Raw genomic sequence first — 26305 nt, forward strand, 5'->3', positions numbered from 1 at the left:
CAAATGCCTCGAAAAACTCTTTTCAGTACTAAAACCTCAAACTTTAGTTACCATTGCCACTTATTGAAAGCACATGACCACTATACTGTGGCAAAAAATCCTGTAGTTTGCTTGTCATACAAAAACAGAATTCTTCCCTTTGGTAACAGACATCTTCACCTTCTATATAAACCTAAAGTGTGCTTCTCACTATATATTAGGTCATCTCTTATTTTCCCAGAATAACCGCATTTGAGGTTTTTGTTTTGGATGGACAGGTTTTACTTTTCGTTAGTAAGACTGCTTCCCAGGTTTTACTTTTCGTTAGTAAGACCGCTTCCCAGGGTTTACTTTTCCGAACTTATATGAACATCAACATTCAAATGATACATCAGTGTTTGAAATCAAATGAAAAATATTGTTCTAGATTAAACTCACAATACAAAGGTTTTCCGAAACAGGATTGGAACCGCAATTATCTTATCCGTAGGCAGACGCTCTACCTCACGGCCAACTTCATTGTAATTACCCATCACTGACGGTATATGTGTTACAGAAAACACTTCTCCTTGGTTTTGGTAGACAATGTAAAACCATCAGGGTTGGTGGTTCCCTCCCCCTCCGGTTTTACATTGTCTACCAAAACCTCGGAGGCATGTTTTCTCCTATACATAACCAGGTGTGACAATAATCTCCTTCTTGCCTGAACCTCTTTCACATGTATGAGGCAGGCAAATATAATTTTTATGATACAATTGATATTTTATACTTATCCTGACTCATGCTTTATTGCTTATGTCCCTTTTCCTTCCAAACGGTTAGGAGAAACATGAATCCCTTCAATTCAATAGAAGCGAACATACAATCACTCACCCTGAGCCGTCTCCCCACTCCCGCCAAACCAACCACGTGACCAATCACATGGCAATCCTCACTCTCTCCAACAATATGCCTCCACACAGGCTTACAGGGAAGCCTGAATGGTGTGAGGGGATTGTTGGGAGGGCTTCATCTCATAAATAATAAAATAAAATAATAGGATGATAAAATATCAATTTTATCATAAGAATTACATATATTTCATCATCCTGACTCATGCTTTCTTGCTTACTGAATCCAATGGAAAAGGTGGTGGGTTTATCACCTCTGGGATTCCACATTAGATTGTACTCATTCTGTGTTTGCTTATTTTAACCCCCTGGGAATTCTTCTTGTGGCTGCAAACTGGATTTCTGTCTGACGTCTGATGGGGGACCAGCTTCTTATACTAAGTATGAGAAGTAATCTTATAGATTATGTGGATTTTAGATATACTAGACACATTGTTGTCTAAATACCTGGAACGACCCATATGTTAAGGTAAGCATTATTACCCAAACTGGTGCCGCAACCCATATCTTAAGTCAAGGACTTTACCCAAACTAACAGTGTGGCATATCTTGGTTCACTCATGCACTGCAATGTGGGAGATAATGGGATAAACAGACGCTTGAATTTCCTTCTTCTCACAGCACTTCTTTCTACATAGATATTCACTGCCCTGACAGGACACAAGGACAAGTCCTGTGTGTCATCTGGACCCAGGATATTCAATAGAGCCGTAACATAAAACTGATGATCTGGTTGTCCTCACAACTGATTCTTCGATATGAAGTCCCACCAAAAGCCTAGGTGGACAGCAGCATGTTTACCAGCTTCAAATCTTGTACGTCCGAAATCTAAGGCATGGATTTCGGACATCCTGGCTGCAGTTGCTATGATGGGAATAAATATTGTTTTTTGAGTGAGCAACTCAAAAGATGCCTGTCTCTTCACTGGTGAGGTGCCGCTGTACCACATTAAGTTCCCATGCAAGAACTCGGAACTTCTGTTGTTGATCCTCTAATTTAAAGGATCTTAATAATGCAACTAAATCTGGAGCCTTCGTCAGCTTCACCCCCAACTTTACTGTCACTTTACAGCTAATTGCTGCCAAATAAGTTGACAGTGTAGATCCCTTCAAGCGTCTAGTAGACCTCAGATGACATAAGTAGTCTGCTACTTGTGGATGAGTTGTGCTTCTGGCCATAAACCCATTGAAAGTAGCACATTGGTCGAAACTTTTCCACTTGTCGTCATACAGATTACGTGTAGATTGACATAAGACCAACGTCACAGATGTTGCTGCCCTGGTGGAGTATCCTCTTCTTTCTAATCTGCATGCAATTTGCTCCATACATTTAAGCGGAAAGCTTCTGGGTTCCCTTGCTTTTGTTTGGAGTGAGGATGTATCTTTTACTGCTTTCAGTTCTAACTGGTTGATGTGGAGGCTCCTCTCTTTTGTTGACCATCTGTCTACAGTGGCTTCATCGTAATGCACCACCCATCCTTGGGGAGATGCATCTATGTAGAGATGAAGGTTGTAACCCGATTTCAACCACAAACATTTGATTTCACCGACCACCACAACAGATATTGCTATAGATGATGTGGCACACTGAGCTTCTGCGTGTCGTTGAGATGTGTTATCGCTGTAAAGGTCTTAAGTGCAGTCTTCCTCTGCATGTAAGATCCCGTGCTGACGTCTGTAGCCCCAGATGATGTTGCCATGCTCTGAGGTCCAAAGGATTGCTGTGGGCTTCTGGTGAGGATGATTGTATGTTCTTCCATTGGTCATCTGGAACCTGAGTTTCGATTTTCTGTAGTTAAGAAGCTGATGCCCAGGAACTTCAGCTGTACCCTCAAGCATCGACACACTAGTCGGAGACTCCTGTGAACACACATGACTCAACGAAGTTGAAGATTTTGCTAACTGTGACAGTCTCGATGAATGCCTGGAAGACGACGACTTCTTTGATGATGAAATCGACCTAGTATTAGTCTTATTTAGTTTCAATTTTCCAATTCACATGTGACAATTTATAAACCTCACATGATGTGAATGAATAACATTGGTGACCACCACGTCAAAGCGCAAACATATGCATATAACATGATAATTGTAAGGTTACAACAATATCAATGCATAATAAAACCAAAATACAGCATAATAAAAGCATTCACAGCAGAATTTGGGCTAAATGACCCAAAATAAACTAAAGATAAGCCGCAAAGTAATCCAAGAAACACCGCCCAACAGTCCACTCAGGTGATTAAGAAGAGAGAGTGAGGATTGCCATGTGGTTGATCACGTGGTTGGTTTGGCGGGAGAGGGCAGATGGCTTAGGGTGAGTGATTGTATGTTTGCTCCTTGGGAATTTGCAGGGATTCAAGTTTCCCCTAACCATTTGGAAGGAAAGGGGAGATAAGCAATAAAGCATGAGTCAGGATAAGGAAAAATTTGTACATTGGTAACCATTTTGATAATTCTTACACTGCAACCCCTAACACTTCACTGCTGTATTCCTGAAACTTCTTTAACCTTTAAGAATATAAGTGAAGTCCAACCAATCATGCTGTTTTTCCTCCTTGTGGTCCCTAATTGAGATCGAGTTACCTCTCCTTGCAGATGCACAGGGAAAACTCTTATTGTATGCAAAGTAACCTCAAGCTTCTTAAAATGATGCTAAAAGTGGATTAAATCCTCTTTTAACATGTCATTCAAAGCCAATGAGATTATGTATCAGCCATCACTCTTGTTTTCTTTCAACTTACTGCATAGTCCGCGTATTGCTGCTTCCCCTCATGCCTCACCTGCCTAAGGTTCCTGTCAAACCATTTCCCACTACTTAATCAACCTGAACTTAACCTTCTATGATGTTATGGTGGATGAGTGTTAAGACTTATAGAGGAACAACACAATATGAAACAAGTCATTTTTGCTGTGTCAGCCCAGCAGGGGGACATGGAGACAAGAGTGAAAGAAACAGAGCATGATATGCAATCAACATCACAACTAGAGGAGGATCTCAACAAACTCAAAGCACAGAGAAGATGGGACAATCTCATACTCTATGGCTTTATGGAGACAGATGACGAGGATCCACTGAGTTTAAACTCCTGGATCTGATAAACTGTCCCTGATAAACTGGCACCAAAGAAAGCTCAACAACTGAGGAAAACGACAAGGACAAGGATGATACAAATTGTATCAAGTGCAAAACAGAGTAAGTCATCCTCAGGTATTTCCGAAAGTCGTAAGTGTCTCCATCTTGAGCACTAAAAAATAACTCTATTATCATTTCAAAATTTAATGGCTACATTTTAAGCAGATATCAAATGAAATCAAATATTATTTGCAGTTTGAAACCATAGGTGCAAATTAGCTAGTAGCCCAAGGGCAAGTAAGATACCATTATTTGATTGTTTGAAATGAAAACTGACTTGTCCCTGGTGTCAGGCGATGGAATTTTTAAACTCCATGCCACCACCAGCAGAACAGATACAAATCTCTGGTACCCACTCAATGCGTCCAAGATGAGTGACTACACTGAACTCACCTGTTGCTGTAAAATAGATGACAAGTCAGTTAATGTTATTGGAGCAGGTGCACAAATTGATTGTGCAGATGTAGAAGGGGTAGAGAAAGATGTTTTTCTTTTGCCATGCTAGCCTAATTAACACCTGTGTTAACAGATGAAGAAGAACTGACTTAATCAGGATATATTTGATCCCAGAAATGATATCTCATCTGGATTGGTCTACATCTCAGCTCAGGACTATAAGGGAGATACACAGGATAGATATAATATTATGGTCAGCAGATGGTCAGTGGACAATTAGTAGACAAAACTGGCGAATATTTCCTTGGGTGATAGCTATGGCTACACCAGAATCTATCACCACAGTAGATACTTTAAGCTGTAAATGAATAATTGAGTAAAACTGCATTTTGATTTGATGAAGAGGATTGTGTGGCGTTGGGGTCCATAATCAAGCGTGTAAGTCACCTATATGCTGTGACATATGTTCCATATCAACATGTAATAAGTATCCTGTCTTACAGGACTAATCAACCTGCAAATGTGAGATAATTATTAATGTTGTCTCCAAATGTTGTAAGTTCAATGTCTGCATACAAACCTTCATGAGGACTGCTGTGCATGGAGCTACTGGGACTGTTAGACAGCTGATTTGTTTGTGTCAGCATAGGACATGGACTGGCCAATATACCAGTACTGACATCACCAATCCTAGTGGAAACTGTGTTCATTACTGGGGTAGCAATCTGAGCCAGATGTGAGACGCATGAGGCCATCTTGGACATCCCAACCTTTGGAGTGCTACTTCGAACATGGCTTGATAAAGGACTGTTGAAGAAAGGGGTTCTGGGCATTGAATTCAGAATGTCTCCTTGATCTGCATTGACACCTGAAGGAGACACTGAGACTGCTTTTGAAGCAGAGGTCTTATTCATGATTTCTCCCACACTCAGTGCAGTTGATCTTGGACTACCAGGAAAATTCACCGTGCCCATATCATCATCAAGTAGATTGTCCCAGGACATATGCTGCACTTCATTTGATGTCCTGCCAGCAATCTCACATTGCATGGCTGTCACTTTCGCATCTCTCTCCTCAGAAACAAGATCATTAGTCTTCTTAAAGTTCAATTTTTTCCGACTGGAGATGCTAACTTGTGAACGACTCAAGGATATCTGAGAAAATGTTTGAGCTGCCATAGGGGATGGTGGTATGACATCATCATCAAAGTCAAATTCAAGGTCAAATCGTGGGAGGGCAAAATCACCCTCATTGTTGTTTGAGTGAGGTAGAGATACTGCTGTCATATCAGTAAATTCTGAATGTTGTTGCTGATCACAAGACATCACTTCTGGAGCCGACTTGATAGATGTGCTTTTCTCGGGGGTCACCTTTGTCTTAGAAAAAGAATGCTTTACAGTATAAGATGAAGAAGAACATGAATCAACTTCTTGCACATCCTGGCATCCATCATCAAAATCTGAATCGTTATCAAACAAATTAAAGCTTGGCATGAAATGGCCAATATCATTTGTGTCCTGTTTACAATCCTTCACCAAATGCTGTACCGGTTCCAGTAAGTGATCCTGTCTGAAGTCTTCTGCCATAGGCTGTTGATGGCCCTGTAAGTGATCCTTGCTGAAGTCTTCTGCCATAGGCTGTTGATGGCCCTGTAAGTGATCCTGGCTGAAGTCTTCTGCCATAGGCTGTTGATGGCCCTGTAAGTGATCCTGGCTGAAGTCTTCTGCCATAGGCTGTTGATGGCCCTTTAAGTGATCCTTGCTGAAGTCTTCTGCCATAGGCTGTTGATGGCCCTTTAAGTGATCCTTGCTGAAGTCTTCCAGCTCAAGCTGTTCCTTATCCTGTGTGTTCTCCTGTCTGTAATCTTGCACCACCAAGTGGTCTTGGTCCAGCTGATGCTCCTCTTGTTTAAGGTCTTCAAGTACAAGCTGCCCATCGTCATGTGGGTGTTCCTCACTACTCTGCACACACAATAGGGCCTGTGTGAAGGACAGAGCCCCTGGCTGAGTAGATCTGGCACCATGTAATGTTTGGAGTGTACCCAAATCTGGGCATTTATCATTCTTTATATCATCTTCAAAGTATGAATGTTGTGACCCTAGTTCATTTGCAAAACCATCAGTGTGCAGACTGTGTATGTTGTCTGTCTCTTGCTCCAGTTTTTTAGGCTTATCACTTACAACAATCCTATGGTCATCTTTTGTCATCATACTCTTCTTGAAATTAGCACTTCTGTTCATACTTACACCAAGATCTATGATATCAACACCAGCTTTGTCACATGTTTCCAAACCTTCTTTTTCTGGCCTCTGTGAGGGACAGTTTTCAGTACTTGTGGGAATGTTTTTCAAATCATTTAGTTCTAGCACTGATAGATTATGCGTTGCTGTGCCCCTTTCAGGCCTTGTAGGTACTGGTTTCATCCAAGTAAATGTATTTACATCAGAGTCAGAACTGGACTGATCACTCACACCTGCAGTGACCATCTGTGTCTGGACAGTATGTAATCCCTTCTGATCAGTGGACAGTAACACATTGGCCCTGTCCCCAGTGGCAGCACTCAGATTACTGCACAGTGCAGTACTATCACAAACTCTGTCCTTTTCCAGATTTGTACCAACTGAAATTTGATGTTGCTTCTCCCAGTTACTCACAAAAATAAGCCCTGCTGGTCCATGATTTTCTTCATACCACTCACAAACAATCGGCTTAAGATCTAAGGGAGGTAACTCAGCTTTATTTCTAAGTTCACTGAATACCATATCAACCTCCTGCAAAGGTGGGGCTGGTCTGATCATCAATGTTCCTAGCTGTACTGGGCAACTGGGCAAGCTACCCTGAGAAATCACATCAGTACATGTGTGTAACATTGAGGAAATGACTTGATGATCTATATCATCACTACATTCTGCATGAGCCATACACAATTTTTCCTTCTCTTGACCAAGACTTAAATCCCTTTTCCACTCATCACTATCTAAGGAATCTTCTTCGTGTTTCATGTCTATTAAAGCAAATGGAGCATCTTCTTCAAAATCACTGTCATCTATTGTGATCGGCTTGATTAAACTAACCTCCCTCTTTGTGTGCAGAATGTTTACATCTTCCTTCATATTATGCTTATGGGTTTTATTTTTGTCACTGTTTGCTTCAGCATGGTGTGGAGAAATACTACTGGTATGAAACTCTGGTAGCTCCCCTTCACTATCCTCCTCCTCCCCTTGCCAGTCCTCAATGACTGGCAGCATATCAGACCTCCTCACAGTCTTCCTTCTCTGGACAGGCACCATGGCAGTCATCCCTGCTTGCTTCCCTCTTGAGGGGAGTTTTCCACGCTCACTTGTGATAGAGGACCTGGGGATGCCCCCATCGTGTTCTGAGTTATCCTTCTCCCCTGGCTGCAACACATCATCAAGCTTCAGATACATCTCCATCTCGACACCGTAGTGGTCCTCAGTTTCAGACAAGGTTTCTGCAATGAAGAACAGATAAATATGAACACTTTATTACCTAGTTTTATGCAGCTATTATAATTATAAATGATGAAAGGATTGAGGGCATTTCTTATCAATGTGCTGAACCTGCAACTGAAAGATCCAAACCTATTTCATTTGTATCTACTGATTCACGGAGCCAGTTTGTACATATTCTTCAAACAGTTCTCCTAAAAGTCAGTGCGGACATGAACATCATGGGTATGTTCTGAATCATGGCCAATATCTTAAGGTAAGGGCTGTTACAGAAACTGAGTCTAGATCACTCGTGCGCTGACCTATCTTGTAGGACAGACGAGCATGGACTCTCTAGTGGTGACAATGGAACAGTTGCCTGGCATCAACAAGTAACATGATAAGGGTGAGTTCCTTATCATTAGGCTGGATTCGTGAGGTGCTGTGCTACTACAAGAGACCCGAACTGGTGGATACTAGATACATATTCTGTAGTGATATCCCAAAGATAACAGTTGGCAAACACTGTGCGACTTTGAGAAGCAGTCTTCCATTATAAACCATAAAGAGCAATTCCTGTGAAGGGGGAGTGTCAAGGCTAATGCTCTAACTTTTTATGGGGATTGGGGGTTCTAGGAGGATCCAGCCCTGTTGCCCTGTAAGCTCATAAGATGACAGCTCTGACCCAAAGAGATGACAGTTTGGGAGACTTCAATAGTTGTGGCAGGTGATAGACAGATCCTTTAACTTCCTCCTTCTCGTAACAGTCGATTTTAAGTAGATTTTCAAGGCTTGGCCTGTGCACAGAGACACTTCTTGTGTATTCTCTGGTCCAAGGATCATACATACTGGAACATGGAATTGTCTATCTGGTTGATCTGGTAGCTGATTCTTAGCTATTAAGTCCCATCTAAGTCCCAGGTGGACTGTGACATGCTCTCTGGAGATGAATCTGGTTTGTCCGATGTTACAGATTATAAATTACATAAATATTTAGTTAGATTTAGAGCTATTAAGGACAAAAATTAATGAAGGACCATGGTGTAAAATTCACACAAATCTCTGAACTTGTTCTATCTGTTACGAAGGTCCAGAAGATGAATATCATTTCATTTACTAATTTGATATTTACTAAGTGACTCCGAAATGTATATGTATATCTTTAAAGAACTACTTATGACAAATGATGTTCATAGTTTAAATATGCTCAGCCTATATATAATGCATTCTTACGAACGAAGAAGTAAACTATTACAAGATGATAATATTAACTGCCATATTATACTTTGTATTACCATAACATACCTTTACAGTTTTGAGAAAATACAGAAATACAGTTTTGATTGATTGATTGATTGATTGATTGATTGATTGATTGATTGCAGTTGATCGTCTTAAGGCCAGTGCAACTGCCTAGCTACTCTGGTGGAGTATTTTCTCCTCTTCCTGCAGTGCATAATAACTTCCAAGTTCTATGGTGGGAAGACGTACATGTTCAACCCCTCCCACAGTATGGTTAAAGCAACATCGGGATGATGATTACCTCTTGTCCTCGGCCTTCTGTATCCCTGCAAATGTGGATTGGAAAGGATGTTCAGTAGTTAACTTGTACATGTTGTTCACTGTCTGAACAGACCTGATCAACATCTTGTCTTTGAGTCCTGGGTTCTGGACATTTGTCGTATGCCACCCCAAACAATGTTGGTGCAGCCATGGGTTTGCGTTGCAGGGGTTTCGTGTACACAGGTCAGGCCCAGTAAACAGAAACATCCCCTCCAGGTCAGTCTTCGGAGTCTACATGGTGTTGATCATGGCTTTGTTGATGCCCCATGATCTAGCAAGACCAAACAGCACCCTCCTAGTAGTTGTGTTGAGTTGTGCCAATTTCTTATTGTCAGATTTTGGAGTCGCTGAGTAGTGAGTAATCCGTATCTATCTCTGTAGCCTTGAGGAATGGTTCCATGTTGTGAAGAGGGAAGTTTCTGGTCCTGAAAGATGAGGTATGCTCCTCTTGTGACCTTCACTGGAATTTGCGATATCAGCTTCATGGATGGAGCTTCAAGGTGTCAAGGTCATCATCTTTGATGCAATAAGTCTCTGGAGAGTTTGAGTTACAAGTTGGTGACGATATCAGCAAGCCATCTGCAACCAAGGATAGATGGTTGGGTGCAGATCCTCATTTACGTCCTTGTTTGAAGCCAGAACTTCTTCAGAGATGCAGTCTGCAGTGAATGTCATTGACTGATGGGAAGATGGATCTCTGTGGAGAATGGATGCTGCATTGCTAAAACTACCTTCCTGAAAGTCTGGTGTATGATGTCCTGTTGGTTGAAGGGCTATGTTGGTTGAACACATCCATGGTGATGGGCAATCATAGTAGACAATTCAATGTGTGCATCCAGTGAAGCTAGCAATGCATTAGCGTTCATGAATGCTAAACGGTTGCTAGACTATAGACGCTGGCAATGAGTGATCGCTTGCCTAGAAGGGTTCACCATAAAAGGGACTCAGGAAACCCCCAACCATCTGCTTGGGTGATAGAGAGAGGGAGGAGAGTTTGGCACAGGTCAAATGAGACGTTTTGCTGTGAAAGTGGGGCTCTTGATGGGTGAACGAAATTTGACTATTCATAGCAACAAAAGAATTTAAGTTTCCACATACCATTGGAAAAGGAACAGGAGAAAAGCAAGGAGGATACAGGAGTAAGGATAAGGAAAAACCTATAGACCATCGATGCACCCTATCTACTTGTTATTACTTAATCCCCCTTGGTAACTGGTTTCTGCACCAGTGCTGTTTCTTGGTTTTAGTTCCCTACTGGCCTCTTCCAATTATGTACCCATTGTTATTCTACTGCATATTGTTGTTGAATGTTAATAAGCTGTTTGTCACAACATACCATGTCACAACTTGGCTGTGGTCACTTTTAGCTTGATAACAATGTAAGAATTGAAACATTGCTTAATGCAACAAAATGAAGTTGCCATCCATAAAACTGCATATAAGTTCAGGCATAACAGGTAACTGTATGGAGGTGGATATTTGTTCATACTTTTGAGTAGTAAATTAACCTACTTATGAGGCTATAAGCTGTTTATATGCATGTACTCACCCTGAAGTTGGAGGAACTCTACCAACTCCACCAAATGCTGACTGCGCTGTGAGTGATCAACAAGTTGTGTGTCCTGCAGCCGGTTTTGCCATAGCATCCATTCAGTCAGCGATAATGTATTCTCTTCTACTTCTGATTCCTTTGCAAGTGAAACATATCACAATGTCAGATTCTGATAAATTCAAAAGATGATTGTGTGGGTTTTTGTGTTCTTTTGTTGTTTATCAAGTAAACAGCATTTATTTCCTTCACACTGTACTCAGTTTGCTCCCTTAATTAGATGCAGAAACTGAAACTAGTACAGTAGTATGTGAAAGAGCAATATGAAAGAACTACAAACTATAAATCAGATCATATTGATCATATTGAGTCTGATTAAAGAAATACGGTCAGTTAAGCCAGGTAACAGTAGCATGTTCACCCAAAAATAACATGTGATTCCACTTACACAGAATTTAATGATGTCAATCAAGTAATTTGATATACAGTAGGTCCAAACACAGAAGAAATATTTCTTCAGTTTTGTTCAAAATGTAGCAGTTTGAAAGTAAACATTCACTATTCAAAAAACCAGCAGAAAATACTCAAAAGGGAAGTCCACAAAGAAGAGTGTTGTATTAATTTTTGACAATATCACTTGATTGATGTTTGCTTGAAAATTGCAAATTCATTCCAGCATGTGGATCCTTTTATCAGTTTTTCAAATGTAGAATATCTATAGTATCTTTATTTACTGATCTTTATTTTTATTGAACTGATATATTTCTGATTGTTTTCTTATTGAAACATTGTTTCAATAAATGTATATCATGGAGACAACTGAACTGTTTTGTGTCACAAAAGTGCATTAATTCATACATAGTCAGGACACTTATTATTATTATTCATGAATAGAAAAAGTGGTTCATACAGAAGATGGGAATGCAGAAAAAAAATAAATTACTGGAAGCCCTACTTTTAAATACATGATTAATGTGTATGCATTTTATGACACGTGGAGGTATTGTATGGGAGTCAAAATTAACTGGCCATGGAAACTAATTGAATTAAGTATTTCAACAGGGAGAAGGGGTGAATGATGAATTGAATGATGTGCAAGGTGCCCTCAGTTAGTAAAGGCGCATAGTCTAAGGGTAAACCACTGTCAACAAAGTCGTGAAATTAACAGCCCTTGATACTCCTATGACGCCACGGTTGAGTATTTAAAAGGTTTATGGACATACCTCAACAAACATGTTCCTGATGTAAAAATAAAGGGTTCCCTGGACTAATATTTGGAGTTATTGTCTGATTTATTATTATTTGGCTTGGGAGAAAATGATAGCTTGTACAATAAAAACAATTCATGTATGAAATGGTGTTTTTCAGCAGGGCACATTTCCGTAGTTAACAATTATTTATATACTACACAGGACAAGTTAAACTCTAAGACCGATGACTAGAGAATGGAGACAAGCAAAATTATCATGTTTTGATGGAATAATGAATGCACTTTGTTTTAGTATGGACAAATAAGCCACACAAATGGCGACAGGCATAAAGTAGAGTAGTGAAAATTGCCAAGGTCGATGGCACTTGTTCGGTAAAGAACGACAGGACTACACAACAAAGGGGTAGTGTTCATTTGGACAGTACAGTCCATATATGGCTATCAAAGCCTTGCATTATGGTTCGGAACTGCGTAATGCACTTAAATAGACATGGTACTATATTTAGAATGGGGTATCCAAGATTTGACTAAGACTTGTTGGCTTAGTCATCTTATCGAAGATATACTCACAATGTTTAAGGATGTAATGCCAATTGCTTGTCTTTTTGTCAGTTTTCTTCTCCATTTCTTTTGAAAAATATTTAAAGAGCAGATGATCATATTTCTGGTAGAGGAATTTTCCCTTTCATGGCATGTGCATAAAAATTGCTCAAGAGATCAGCAAGTTGAGAAAGCAGTACAGAAATGGAATTTTGTTCATTCATAGCTGCTTGTTTGGTAATACCCGACACCGCTCTAGTTGTTCAATCACACAAATATTTTGGAAGACTCACTTTGACCTTGACATGAATGTCATGGCATATGAAATATGCCTAAATAGCTATAAAGAGAAGTCATGAAAGTCTATGAAGAAAATCCAGTGATCTGGTCTTGAAATATCTTGCTGACAAGCCTAACATGCATGTTAACATGCTGAAATCTTCAAAGTGTCGCTGTGACCTTGAAAATTATGTGCAGGTCACCAAAATCAACTGGGCCCTGCCCCCTCCCTAAATAAAGCTTGGTGTTGAATATGAAAAAATCCAGTTTATGGCACTTGAGATATCTCTAAGGGTAAAATGTTGGAGTCCACTTGTGACCTTAAAATGAAGGTCAAGGTCAACAAACCTGACTGGGACTCTTTTTATACTGTGATAAACCTAGGTACTGGATATGAAAAGAATCTAGTAAACGGTTCTTAAGATATTCAAATTCATATGCACATACATACGTACGGAAGGATGGTGACGGCATAATACTATATCTTCTGCTTTGCAATAAACACACAGCAGGGGATAATAAACAAATATTAGCAGTTTGTGTCTCCATTTGCTAAGGCCTATCTAACAAAGAACCATGTGATGTTACTGATGTGATGTGATGTTACTGGACTACTGAGTGAGACCTGACAGCCCAGACAGAGGAGGGAGGGTTGTGGCGGGGGACGTTTGACATTGGACACCAGAAACGGCTTCAGTTCATTGTATTCCTCTTGTGTTATTGTGGCTTCCTCACTCTTGGGCATCAATTTCCGCCCTGAAACCAGAAAATACAACACTTACTACGCACAGTGCCCAGCTGTACGTACCACTACACACAACACAGTTGATGTAACACTACACGCAACAGAGCTGATGTAACACTGCACACAACACAGTTGATATAACACTACCTACAACACAGTTAATGTACCAGGACACACACGACAGCTGATGTAACTGTACACACAACACAACTGATGTGACACTACCCGCTACACAGTTGATGTAACACTACACACAAGACAGTTGATGCAACACTGCACACAGCATAGCTAATGTAACACTGTACACAACACAGTTGATGTGACACTGCATACAACACAGCTGATGTAACACTACACACAACACAGGACACACAACATAGCTGATGTAACACTATACACAACATAGCTGATGTAACACTACACACAACACCGGACACACAACACAGTTGATGTAACAGTACACACAACACAGCTGATGTAACAGTACACACAACACAGCTGATGTGACACTACCCACAACACAGCTGATGTAACACCTACAACACATCTTATGTAACACTGCACACAACAGAGCTGATGCAACACTGCACACAACCCAGCTAATGCGACACTGCACACAACATCAGATGTAACACTGATGTAACATATCAACATATCAATTTGTACTAGCATCAGTTGATGAAAATAGACCTATGATGAGAATATAAGTAAGCTTGTGTGCAACAGTCACTGCAGAAGTGGTATATATGGCAAAGGCAGACAACATTGTCAAGCATGACATCCACAGGTGACACATTTTACAGCTAAGAAACATTACAAATCCATGTTTTACATAAATCTAAAGCCCCATTAATGGTAGAAGTGAGTGAGTGAGTGAGTTTAGTTTTACATCACACTCAATATTCTAGCTATTTGGTGGCGGTCTGTAAACAATCGAGTCTGGACCAGACAATTCAGTGATCAACAGCATGAGCACTGATCAGTTGGGAACCGATGACATGTGTCAACCAAGTCAGCGAGCCTGATCACCTGATCCAGTTAGTTGCCTCTTACGACAAGCGTAGTCGCCTTTTCATGGCAAGCATGGGTTGCTGATGGCTTATTCTACTCTGGAACCTTTATGGGTCATTAATGGTAGAAGAAAGTATGCAACATATGATTGTGAACGCTATACAATGCTCTCACTACACTCTCCTACATGTGCCAGTCTTGCTTGTGAGGATTTTCTTCTGCTTGGCACCTCCTGGGTCCTTGGTGCCTCTGTTCAGGCTTGCCACATCCTTCACAGTGATGAACATCTTGTGACATGATGGACTGAAGCCATCAGGCACCATTCGGGGATTATTTGGGTATAGATGCAAAGCTCGTGCTCCATTCAGAATGGCTTTGTGAATACTACGCTTAGAGTACTGACTCTGGTTGTAAATCTGTAACAAATATTTGGGCTATAAGTCATGTTACTTCCGTCCCATCTAATAGAGTGAGACCTCAAATACCCGGACCGCAGATAACCTGAAACCTCACCTTCCGGTCAATTTTTAGAAAAAAACCCAATCTCTTACGTCATGAAAGTGACTGTCTATAATGGATATTCGGTTTCCATCTCTGGACCGTATATTTTACAAACCAACCGACTAAATCAACACAAAATTGACTCGCAAATCCGGACACAGCTTTGATCTACCGCTGACCGTGTGAGGTGAAGTGTATGAGTCCTACATGTTTTGACATGAGACATGGTCTGCTCATCCATTAATGACCGGTTCACAAGGTATTCATAGTGACTATTAGGCCGAGCTGACACTGAGATAACCACTGAGTTCTAACTATGAAAGTGTTTATTTAGTCAAATCAATGAAAGTGCTGTCTGCTGTCTTTACAAAGAAGGGAATCCAAAAGTGAGCTTGGAAAACATAAGCAAACATTTTGGACCATTTGTTATTGGAAAATCAAGAAGGCCACGTTTCTGAAGTGATTTCAATCCCGAGGTGTTATGCTCGCTACAGGTTCAACACTAAAGCCTGGATCACGTCTGACCTGTTCAGCGATTGGCTGTTCAACTTTGATAGGCAGACGAGGTCAGGTGCTAGGCGTATCATATTGCTTTTGGACAATGCCGCTAGTCATAACAGTGCTAATGTGAGATTAACAAATGTCACGGTATGATGGTTTGTGATGTTGTGATGTTGTTTTTAATGTCTATACATGTGCAATAAAGGCTTAATGATTATAAACAAAATTATTTTGGGTTTTCCTTGAAGTGGATGAAAAGCTAAAATCCCGACATCTGGATATTCAATTACATTAAACATAAAAACGAATGTGTCCGGATATCCAAGGTCTCACTGTGCCCTCTCCACCCTGCTACTGTCACTACTCTACTCTGTTGTGCCCTCTCCACCCTGCTACTGCCACCACTCTATTGTTGTGCCCCTTCCACCCTGCTACTGTCACTACTGTCTGCTGTGCCCTCTCCACCCTGCTACTGTAACCACTCCATTGTTGTGCCTCCTCCCCCCTGCTACTGTCACCACTCTATGGTTGTGCCCCCTCCACCCTCCTGTCACTACTCTGTCTGCTGTGCCCCCTCCACCCTTCTACTGTCACTACTCTATCTGCCTCAATCACCGTGCCATTGTCACCACTCTATCTCCTGTGCTCCTTCCTCTCTGTTACTGTCACCACTCTACCGTTCTATTCTGTTGTGACCCTCAACTCTCCTACTGTCACCGCTCTATTCTGCTGTGCCCCTCCTCTCTGCTACTGTCACCACTCTACTCTGCTGTGCCCCTCCACCCTGCTACTGTACCAACTCTACTGTTGTGCCCCCTCCACCCTGCTAATATCACCACTCTACTCTGTTGTGCCCCATCCACCCTGTTACTGTAACCACTCTACCCTGCTACTGTAAACACTTTACCCTGCTGTGCCCTCTCCACCCTGTTACTGTAACCACTCTACCCTGCTGCTGTAAACACTCTACCCTGCTGTGCCCTCTCGACCCTGCTACTGTCACTACTCTGTCCGCTGTGCCCCCTCCACCCTGCTACTGTAACCACTCTGTCCGCTGTGCCCTCTCCACTCTGCTACTGTAACCACTCTATTGTTGTGCCCCCTCCACCCTGCTACTATCACCACTCTACTCTGCTGCTGTAAACACTCTACCCTGCTGTGCCCTCTCCACCCTGCTACTGTAACCCCTCTACCCTGCTGCTGTAAACACTCTACCCCGCTACTGCACTCGCTCTACTCTCCTTTGCCCCCTCCACCCTGCTACTATAACTTCTAACCCTCCTGTGCCCCCACCACCCTGCTACTATAACTTCCAACCCTCCTGTGGCCCCTCCACCATGCTACTATAACCTCCTCCCCTGCTGTGCCCACTCCACCCTACTACTGGCACCGCTCTACCCTCCTGTGCCCACTCCACCCTGCTACTATAGCCTCCTGCCCTCCTGTGCCCACTCCACCCTGCTACTGTAACCACTTAACCCTGCTGTGCCCCTCCACCCTGCTACTGTAACCACACTACTCTCTTGTGCCCCCTCCACCCTCCTACTATAACCTCCTACCCTCCTGTGCCCCCTCCACCCTGCTACTATAACCTCCTACACTGCTGTGCCCCTCCACCCAGCTACTATAACCTCCTACCCTACTGTGCCCCCTCCAACCTGCTACTATAACCTCCTACACTGCTGTGCCTCTCCACCCTGCTACTATAACCTCCTACACTGCTGTGCCCCTCCACCCTGCTACTATAGCCTCCTGCCCTCCTGTGCCCACTCCACCCTGCTACTGTAACCACTTAACCCTGCTGTGCCCCTCCACCCTGCTACTGTAACCACACTATTCTCTTGTGCCCCCTCCACCCTCCTACTATAACCTCCTACCCTCCTGTGCCCCCTCCACCCTGCTACTATAACCTCCTACCCTACTGTGCCCCCTCCACCCTGCTACTATAACCACCTACACTGCTGTGCCCCTCCACCCTGCTACTATAACCTCCTACACTGCTGTGCCCCTCCACCCTGCTACTATAACCTCCTACCCTACTGTGCCCCCTCCACCCTGCTACTATAACCTCCTACCCTACTGTGCCCCTCCACCCTGCTACTATAACCTCCTACCCTACTGTGCCCCCTCCACCCTGCTACGATAACATCCTACCCTGCTGTGCCCATTTACCTGTTCCTCTTTCCCTGCAGTGACCAGCATGACAATGCGGCCCTGCCTTTTCCTCCCCGTGCGCCCCATTCTCTGTACCAGGCGGATTGGAGACTTGTGTGCATCAAAGCAGATAATCAGATCCACATCACCAATGTCAAGGCCCTCTTCACCAACACACGTTGACACTAAAGTGTTGTATCCACCTTCTCGAAATTCTTTCATTACCTGGAGGGAGTTACATTCCAAATGAGTAAATGATAACAACCACAATATGTTTGAACATACACCAATACACATTTCTTGACCTAATGTTGATTCTTTTTCTTGTAATGCAAGAAATGAACTATTATTGATGGCTTTAGTGTTTTGCATGTTTCTTACAAGACAAATTCACAAACCTTAAGCTGTTCTTTCTGAGTGAATCCCTTCGTTGCTTTCCCAGTAGATGACTGACCTATGAAGCTCATAGCTATTACCATTGGTCTGTGAAGGTTCAACATGTCTGTGATTTCCTGAACGCTGTCACGGTACTGGGAGAAGATCATCACACGAGTGGCTGAGGAACAAAGAACTACTCCACTTCAGATTGTTTCAGTTCAGTTGTCCAAGCAAATACATGAAAAAGAATCTTTGCTTATAAACCAATCAACTGCAGTCATACAAATCAACATTACTCTAATGCTACAGTCAGTCAGCAGCAGTCACACAGAACACCATTACTCTAATGCTACAGTTAGTCAGCAGCAGTCACGCAGAACACCATTGCTCTAATGCTAAAGTCAGTCAGCAGCAGTCACACAGAACACCATTACTCTAATGCTACAGTCAGTCAGCAGCAGTCACACAGAACACCATTACTCTAATGCTACAGTCAGTCAGCAGCAGTCACACAGAACATCATTGCTCTAATGCTAAAGTCAGTCAGCAGCAGTCATACAGAATGGCATTACCCTGGTGTGATGTTTTGAAGTGTTCCAGGGTGACTTGCTCTAGCTTCTTCATCTTGGGATGACCTGAGACACAGCTGGCCTGCTTCTGGGAACAGCTCCATGAACTAGACATCAGGTAACAATGTGTGAGGAAACAACACACTCAAGTTTATCAGTCACTGGGCTGCAGAGTATACTTACAGGGGCATAAAAATACATACAATTACTGATGACATAAACCTTGACATTCTCCTATGTAGACCGTTGTTTGTCCAAACGGGTAATTTTGTTAAAGTTAAAGAAGTATTAAGGTGAGCATTAGGAAACACCAGATGTATGTGGACACATTCATTCTTATAACGAAGCAACAGAGAATTTTGTCTTGATGTCTGTTGTATGAAGTAACAGTGACTATTGACCTTTTTAGCACACACCTGTCATCTGTTGTATACTTTGTTTTCAGGAGGCCCATGATTTCCAGGAAGTTCCCATTCTTCATGAGTTCTGTTTTGGTACGACCATAACCTTTATCCCTGTTGATGACTCCCTCCAGGAAGTTGTAGAGAGAGCGGAGGCCATGCAGTTGCAGCAGCTCATAGCCATGGTAGAGGCTGAGAGCCAGGGCAAAGTCACCCTCAACCACACCATACTGATGGCTCTGACAGTTAACACAATAAACCATGGTAATCACTTAAGGAGTAATGTCAGAATATAAGGGATTTAGACAAACGTTCCACAGGTTGTTACAACAGTCAGCAAAATATTCAAAACAGACCAGAGAATGTTCGTTCCCAAGTCCATGTACAACAAGGTCAACATAAAAATGCTCTATGGGACAACAATAAAAATGCTCTATGGGACAACAATAAATATGCTCTGTGGGACAACAATAAATATGCTCTGTGGGACAACAATAAATATGCTCTATGGGACAACAATAAATATGCTCTATGGGACAACAATAAATATGCTCTGTGGGACATCAAACTTGAGCTCATAGGATGAATTGAAAATAAGTAAATTAATTAAGGCCGGATATTACTCTGATTTTCATGTTGCAGTATATTGCAATAATGTAAGAGATACTGCAATACATATTGTGATATACTGACTGTAAGGTTTCTGCCCAAGTCCGTACATCATAAATTCATAATAGCTGTCTGTGTGTGCAACATCATCTTCCTAGTTGCTGTTACATGATGATTTCAGACTCCCTGTCCCAACTGTGTACGGCAACATGTGACCATTTACAGAAAAATGTAATGATATAGATGATTAACATGGAATGTTTTACTGAAGTATTGCAACAAATGTTCGCGAACATAAGGACCAAGGTAATTATATAACATGGATTGTTGGTCAGTGTGACTCCTTCATCAGAATGTACATCATTACTGTATGTAATTATTGATACTGTATGTACTGAATCATACAGATTCAGCTTCAACATAAACATGTGTTAACATGAACCACCGCAAATTGAAACCAAAAACACGATTTAGTTGAACCACTCGAGCTTAAAATTGCATGCAGCGTCCAATAACTAAGATCCTTGACAATCATATCATTCTATACTATACATAATGTATTTGACTAAGACCTTTATGATCAACTGATATTACATGCCCCATTATGAAACAAACAAAACTAACAAAATATTGTGAATTGTGAAAGAATCACTCAGAGAAACAGACGCTATTAATAAGTCTGAATGAAAAACTCGTCCATGTGAGGCCACTTAATTCCTCCAAAGGAAACCATTCAAATCCACAAAAAGTAAAGCATTTGGAAGAACATCTGGCCCTTTTGGACAAACTTCTAATGGCACTTCCACTTGTAAAGTACTACATGGCTCGGATGGGTCCAAATTTCCTACCCAGATACCCGACACCCTATTCACCGATCCGACCTGGGTACCCGTCAAAACACAAACTGCAAGTTATTTCCCTTCAGTTAAATCAGATATGGCCAAAATTAAGAATGGTGTCTATAAATATTTTGAATCAGTCTCATAAGGAGACCATTGGTAACAAACAAAAATCTACAAAGAAATGCTGTTCTAACAACCTACATTCAAAATACAATTGAATGTATAAATATAAAGCGTTTGCAATTAAACTAACAAGTAAACAATGTTATGTAAAAATATAGTTTTCAAAGTAGGTACCTCTCCAGCAACCTTAATCCAATCCTAATAGTCACCCATACAGACAGACAGACTGCTTATTTATGTCTCATCATATACTCTTACAATGATGATGTTGTTTAAAAAAGAACGTCTTTGGTGAGCCCCAATGTATTCATTTGCTGGTTAAAAGCTGAGTGCCAAGTCTTGTGTCTGTTCCATGCTTGATAATTTTCCCAATTGAAACATTGGCATTTTTACCTTCTTGGTCAATGTTCATCATTCCCCATCAGTAACAAATCAAGCATATATCTTGTCATACACTTACAGGGTTCCATCCTATGTTTCCATCAACTGCTTCGTTAGTCTAGACCTGGGTAAAATCTCACAGTATGCCTTTGTATTGCATTGACTGATGAAATGTATTGCGTTGATTGAAGAAGAGTCGTCTGTTAGAAAGGTTGAAATGTCTTAAGTTATAACTGGCCAAACTAATGCATTGTACAATTTGTTAAAAGTTTTAAAACTGGAGTTACCTAATTGTTAACTGTACATCTACTTCAGTGGCTTTTTCAAGACTCATTTGAGGCAGACATCTTGGAGCGGACATCCTGACAGTCTTTTACATGCAAATATTCAAGTACTTGGTGTACTTACCACACACATTGTACATGACACGTTTAGCTGCTGAAAGTTCATATCTTGAGTTTTCAATGCAAGTTGTGTCCATAATGTAAACAATCTCATTGTAAAAAAATAATTTATTCCTCATTCATTAGTCATGTGATAAAAGCGGGTCTGGGTAATGTGATGGGTGCTCGGGTCCCTATGGAAATCAAAAGCAGATATTTCAAAGGGAGCTAACCCTGGATTGCCCAGTATATTGCAGAATCTGAACCATATTGTGATAATTGTATCGCGATATTACCAGTAACACTGCACAGCCCTAAAAGATCTGGATCAATGGAGGAAAACTACTCACAGGCATACTTGGAGGAGGGTTTTGTCGAAATGCCTCCCTTGCTTTCAGTATGAGGAACTTGGAGAGACTTGTCACCTCTCGCTGGCTGTAGAGAACTTGATGATGGATCAAACGCTGGACTACTGTACTCATCACCTGACCACAAAAAGCACATACAGTGTTTGTACAGTCAATCAGAATGCTTACATTATTAGAAGTAAGGAGAGAAGTATATTCTAAGAGTGTTCCATTTCAGGTATACCCACCTGCACATACTTCTTCTGTATCATCAAAAGTTCTTCTCCAAGTGCTACCACAATCTTCTCCACCTTCCTCTCATGAGTGTATGGTTTGATGTCAATACACTCTTCTGTTCTCAGTTCAATGTGTGATATCAGCAGATTGGTAATAACTTGTTGCACAGCCTGAAACAGTACGTCACAACCAGACCATGCAGTGCTTCAGCTAGGATTTTTTTGAGTGTTGCTAATTGGCACTTTAACTACTAAAATGTGTGCCAATGCAGTCGAGTCATTTGCCAATCATGGTAACCATGGTATAGAAGACCTGTGGATTATATTTAATGTTGTACCAATGGGTTTGCTCTAGTATTGAAAAATGGTGCCTTATACATGTACAGTCCTTATACTGGTACAGAGGAGGTGGTGTTTCATAAAAAGGTGATTTAAGTTATACATGGCATTGTTACAATCTTTATTCAATAAATATTGGGGAAAAGGATTTTTGGGTGTGGACACACTACTTGTGGAAATCGTTGGAACAAGTGTGCACCAGAATATGAGAATAAGTTCCAGGGGCTAACTGTTTAAAGGTCAAATGCAACCAAAAACTAATTAAAACACAGTTATCACTTCTTTATGATTTATAAAATACATTGGTGATTGTGAAAAAAATAAACAAAATTATAAGAATATAATTGCAAATCAAACGTGCAATATTTTGTACTTGGGTTTACCTCCCTCAAAACAAAGCAGCCGCAATACCGAACCCAGTCAGAGCTGGTGGCTGTGCACGCATGTCGAATGAAGCTTTTTCACTGGCCACTGGTCCATTAGCTGATGTGCTGAACTGGCTCTTTGTTTATGGTTTAAAAGCCAATTAGGTATTACTTTCAAATTGTATGTGGTCAATGATTGAAGTTGTGCATTGCATATTGTCATTAGCAGACAGGCAGGCAGACACATAGGTGTCAATAAACCAGACTTTGAGTTTTCTCTGTGAGTCTGCTTATCACAATCAACATGTTTTTTGTACACGTTTGTGTGCAAAACCAAGGTTACAACTACTGCTCACGTCCTCATACTCTAGACAGGCATATTGTTTCAAGCTCCGCAAACCTATTCATTGCGCATGCGATATGAGTGCAGAACCATTTGAATGCCAATTTTACAGGCTTTCTTTTCAGATTTATATGTTGAATTAGCATTTTTGGTGATTTGTTTCAGGAACTGCATACTGAAAGGTATCAGAATTTGCAAAGTTGAGTTTTACGTTGCATGTAACCTTTACTTTAAGTAGCACCTAGTAACTGTCCTGACACACAACTGCAGAATTAAATTTATCATGTGTTGATCTGAACAATACCCCGTAACTGATGTAACTGATGTTGTGATAAGAACATTGTACTTCCAAATCTGATCTCTAAAAGATCTTCCCATCACTAATGACACTTGGACTCCCTGACCTTGATATCACTTCCAGGTGTAGCACTGAGAGCAACAATTCGAAACTGCTGTGTATATTTCACCAGTTCTCTCACAACCTGTAATAAAGAAATACATGATACTGTCCAGATGTAGCAGTGTGAACTGTGAGCAGTAATATAAGTCTTTGAGTAAAATTGGTATTTCATACTTATCATTACTCATGCTTATAATGCTTGCCTCCTCCTTCTGTGCAAATAATAGTGGAACACTTGAAATCCCTTGTAGTTCCCTTGAAGAGGATGTAAAATTACACTCACCCACAAGTTGCCTCCCTTGCATACTTTCCTGCCAAGACAGTCACATGATTAACCATGCTTGTCACTCTCTCCAGAGGTTAATTTAGTTTTATGTTACTTGCACTGGTGCACCAAATGTTACAAAGTTCCACCTAGTTATGAGTCTAACTTGCACAAGGTGGAAGTCAGTTTTTCAGAAATAAATCAACAATAAATCTAACATTATAAGCATAAATATGCCAGCTCATTTTTCTTGTAAATTTTGAATAACTATGGCACCAAAGCATTGCGGCTATGACTGCTCTTGTAAATAGGGATCAGTTTTGCCTTTGTATTGCTGTTCCATGGGTACTACATCATGGAGTTATGTCTATGTGCCTCTGACGTTTCAGCACACTATGTTGCAACTGGAATTTGGCCAGTGCAACTACGTCTTAATCTTACATTGCACCTGCTGCAAGTAGGTTAGCATCTCTTAAATTGAGACCTGCTCTCCATAATATGCCAGACACCTGGATCTGAGATGAAATCCAAAGTACCTTCTATAAGGGAGGTCGGGAGGGCTTGACATCATGAGTCAAGATACGTATAAAGTATAAAAAAATTACATATTTTCCTTATCCTGACTCATGCTTGTAATGCTTTCAGGATCTGATGGAATCAGTGGTGGGCCACACCATGTTTTTGGATTCATCAGCTCTGCTAGATAGTCCTGTATCTTCCCCGAACTGTATTACGGCACTTCTGACGATCCTGTTCTTTCAACTTTCCTCTGTCAACTTGTGGGGACCACAGCTTGTCAGACTTCTTTAAGACAAGCAAATATTTCAGATTCGTGTGGATAGTCATCTATAGCAACTTTTTCTACATGACGTCCTCACCATATAGTTGCAACCCTTTTTCATGTACGAGTATTTTCCTTACAATACAAGTACAAGGTCGTAATCACTCATGCTTTCCTAGTCTTAGACATACGCATGGACTCTCAACAGTTTACTCCTAAGAGTGTGGGTTATCAACAAGTCAAAACACATGTCACTACAAACAACTGCCATTCCAACAACTTACACTGACTGACTAATGTGATTGACGTCCAGAAGTGACCTTCCTTAATCAGTGAGATCGAGCAGTTCCCAAAAAGAGTGAGTGTAGATGCCGAGGCTCTGACTTTGTGCGGGTTGGATGCTAGTGGAGGTGGTAGTCCTGCTGCTTTGTAGGCCTCAGTATAACAGCTCTCATACATACTGATATTGTCGTCCGAGAGACTTCTCAATGTCTCTGCAGACAAGGGTATGAATAGACACTTGAACTTTCTTCTCCTCGTTGTGTCTGGTGCAAGTAGATCTTTTATGTTCTGACAGGACACAAGGATAAATCTTGCAAATCCTCTAGGCCAAGGATCATAGATAGTGCTAGGATGTGGAACTGTCTATCTGGTTGACTAGGAAGTTGATTCTTTGCAACAAAATCATATCTAAGTAGTGTATATGCTGTCGTATGATGTCCCGTGTCAAATTGAGTTGGTCCAAAGACCTGCGCATGTATCTCTGACATCCAAGCTGTTGAGGCTATGGCAAAAAGAAACAGCGTCTTCTGTGTAAGTTGCTCGAAGGTCGCTTGCTCTAAAGGCTTATAGGCATCACTGGTGAGATGCTATAGTACTATGTTAAGATCCTGAGCAGGTGCCGTGAATTTCTTTGCTGACATTCCAGCTTGAAGGTGTATAGCAGAGCAAGTACTTCTGGCACTTTCGTCAGCTGATGCCTGTCTTCATTGTGACGACTGTGCTGATCACTGCAAGGTATGTAGACAATGTTGAATCTTTCAATCACTTCATCTGCAACTGGTGACAAAAGAAGGGATGAGTTGCTTTCCTTACTGTGAAGCTTAGAGTTCAAATATCTGCCACTTGTCTTCTTATAAGTTGTGAGTTGATCTGCATACAGCTAGAGTCACTGCTTCTCCTGAGCTAGCTGAGTATCCCCTTTTCTTGATACGGTTCATGCATGAAGCTGGAACGTTGGCGCATTCCTGTGACCTTGCTTGGTGTACAGATGGACAATCATGTTCGGCCAGTCTAGTAGTTTCAGGTTTGGACTACCAAGTATTCATATGAGGCACATGGCAGCAAGGTGCAATCAAATCAGTTGCAGGGATGTCGTCTGCTTGATTTTGTTGAGAACCAGAGATGGAAAAGTGTAAGTGTTTAGTCCTTCCCAAGGTATGCTGAGTGCACAAGCTTGGGGATCCAGTGTCGTTGAGACAAATGTATGTATCTGTTGTTGAATCTTGTGACAAACAGATCCATGAGCATGACCCTAGCGTCTGTACGATGAGTCGAAATGCCTCTGGATGTAGCATCCACTCTTTCGGGAGTTGGTTGCTGTCGGCAAGTTAGAGCATCTGTCAAGATATTCTTTGCATT

The 26305-nt window shown here is 41.4% G+C and overlaps 1 protein-coding gene across 1 annotated transcript in view; it reads right to left on the reverse strand.

Annotated features, from left to right (window-relative positions):
* Positions 1-26305, reverse strand: part of LOC137293531 (Fanconi anemia group M protein-like) — a 44397-nt gene that overhangs the window by 12993 nt on the left and 5099 nt on the right. Inside the window, exons 3-13 of the mRNA XM_067824133.1 lie at positions 23623-23700; positions 22184-22342; positions 21939-22073; positions 19266-19489; positions 18853-18956; positions 18301-18458; positions 17921-18127; positions 14934-15162; positions 13616-13746; positions 10962-11100; positions 4981-7872 (exon numbers count right to left, since the gene is read on the reverse strand). Coding sequence (XP_067680234.1) covers positions 4981-7872; positions 10962-11100; positions 13616-13746; positions 14934-15162; positions 17921-18127; positions 18301-18458; positions 18853-18956; positions 19266-19489; positions 21939-22073; positions 22184-22342; positions 23623-23700 — 4456 coding nt within the window. The remainder of the gene's footprint in view (positions 1-4980; positions 7873-10961; positions 11101-13615; positions 13747-14933; positions 15163-17920; positions 18128-18300; positions 18459-18852; positions 18957-19265; positions 19490-21938; positions 22074-22183; positions 22343-23622; positions 23701-26305) is intronic.

This window comes from Haliotis asinina, chromosome 8, assembly GCF_037392515.1.
Source record: "Haliotis asinina isolate JCU_RB_2024 chromosome 8, JCU_Hal_asi_v2, whole genome shotgun sequence".
Lineage (NCBI taxonomy): Eukaryota > Metazoa > Mollusca > Gastropoda > Lepetellida > Haliotidae > Haliotis > Haliotis asinina.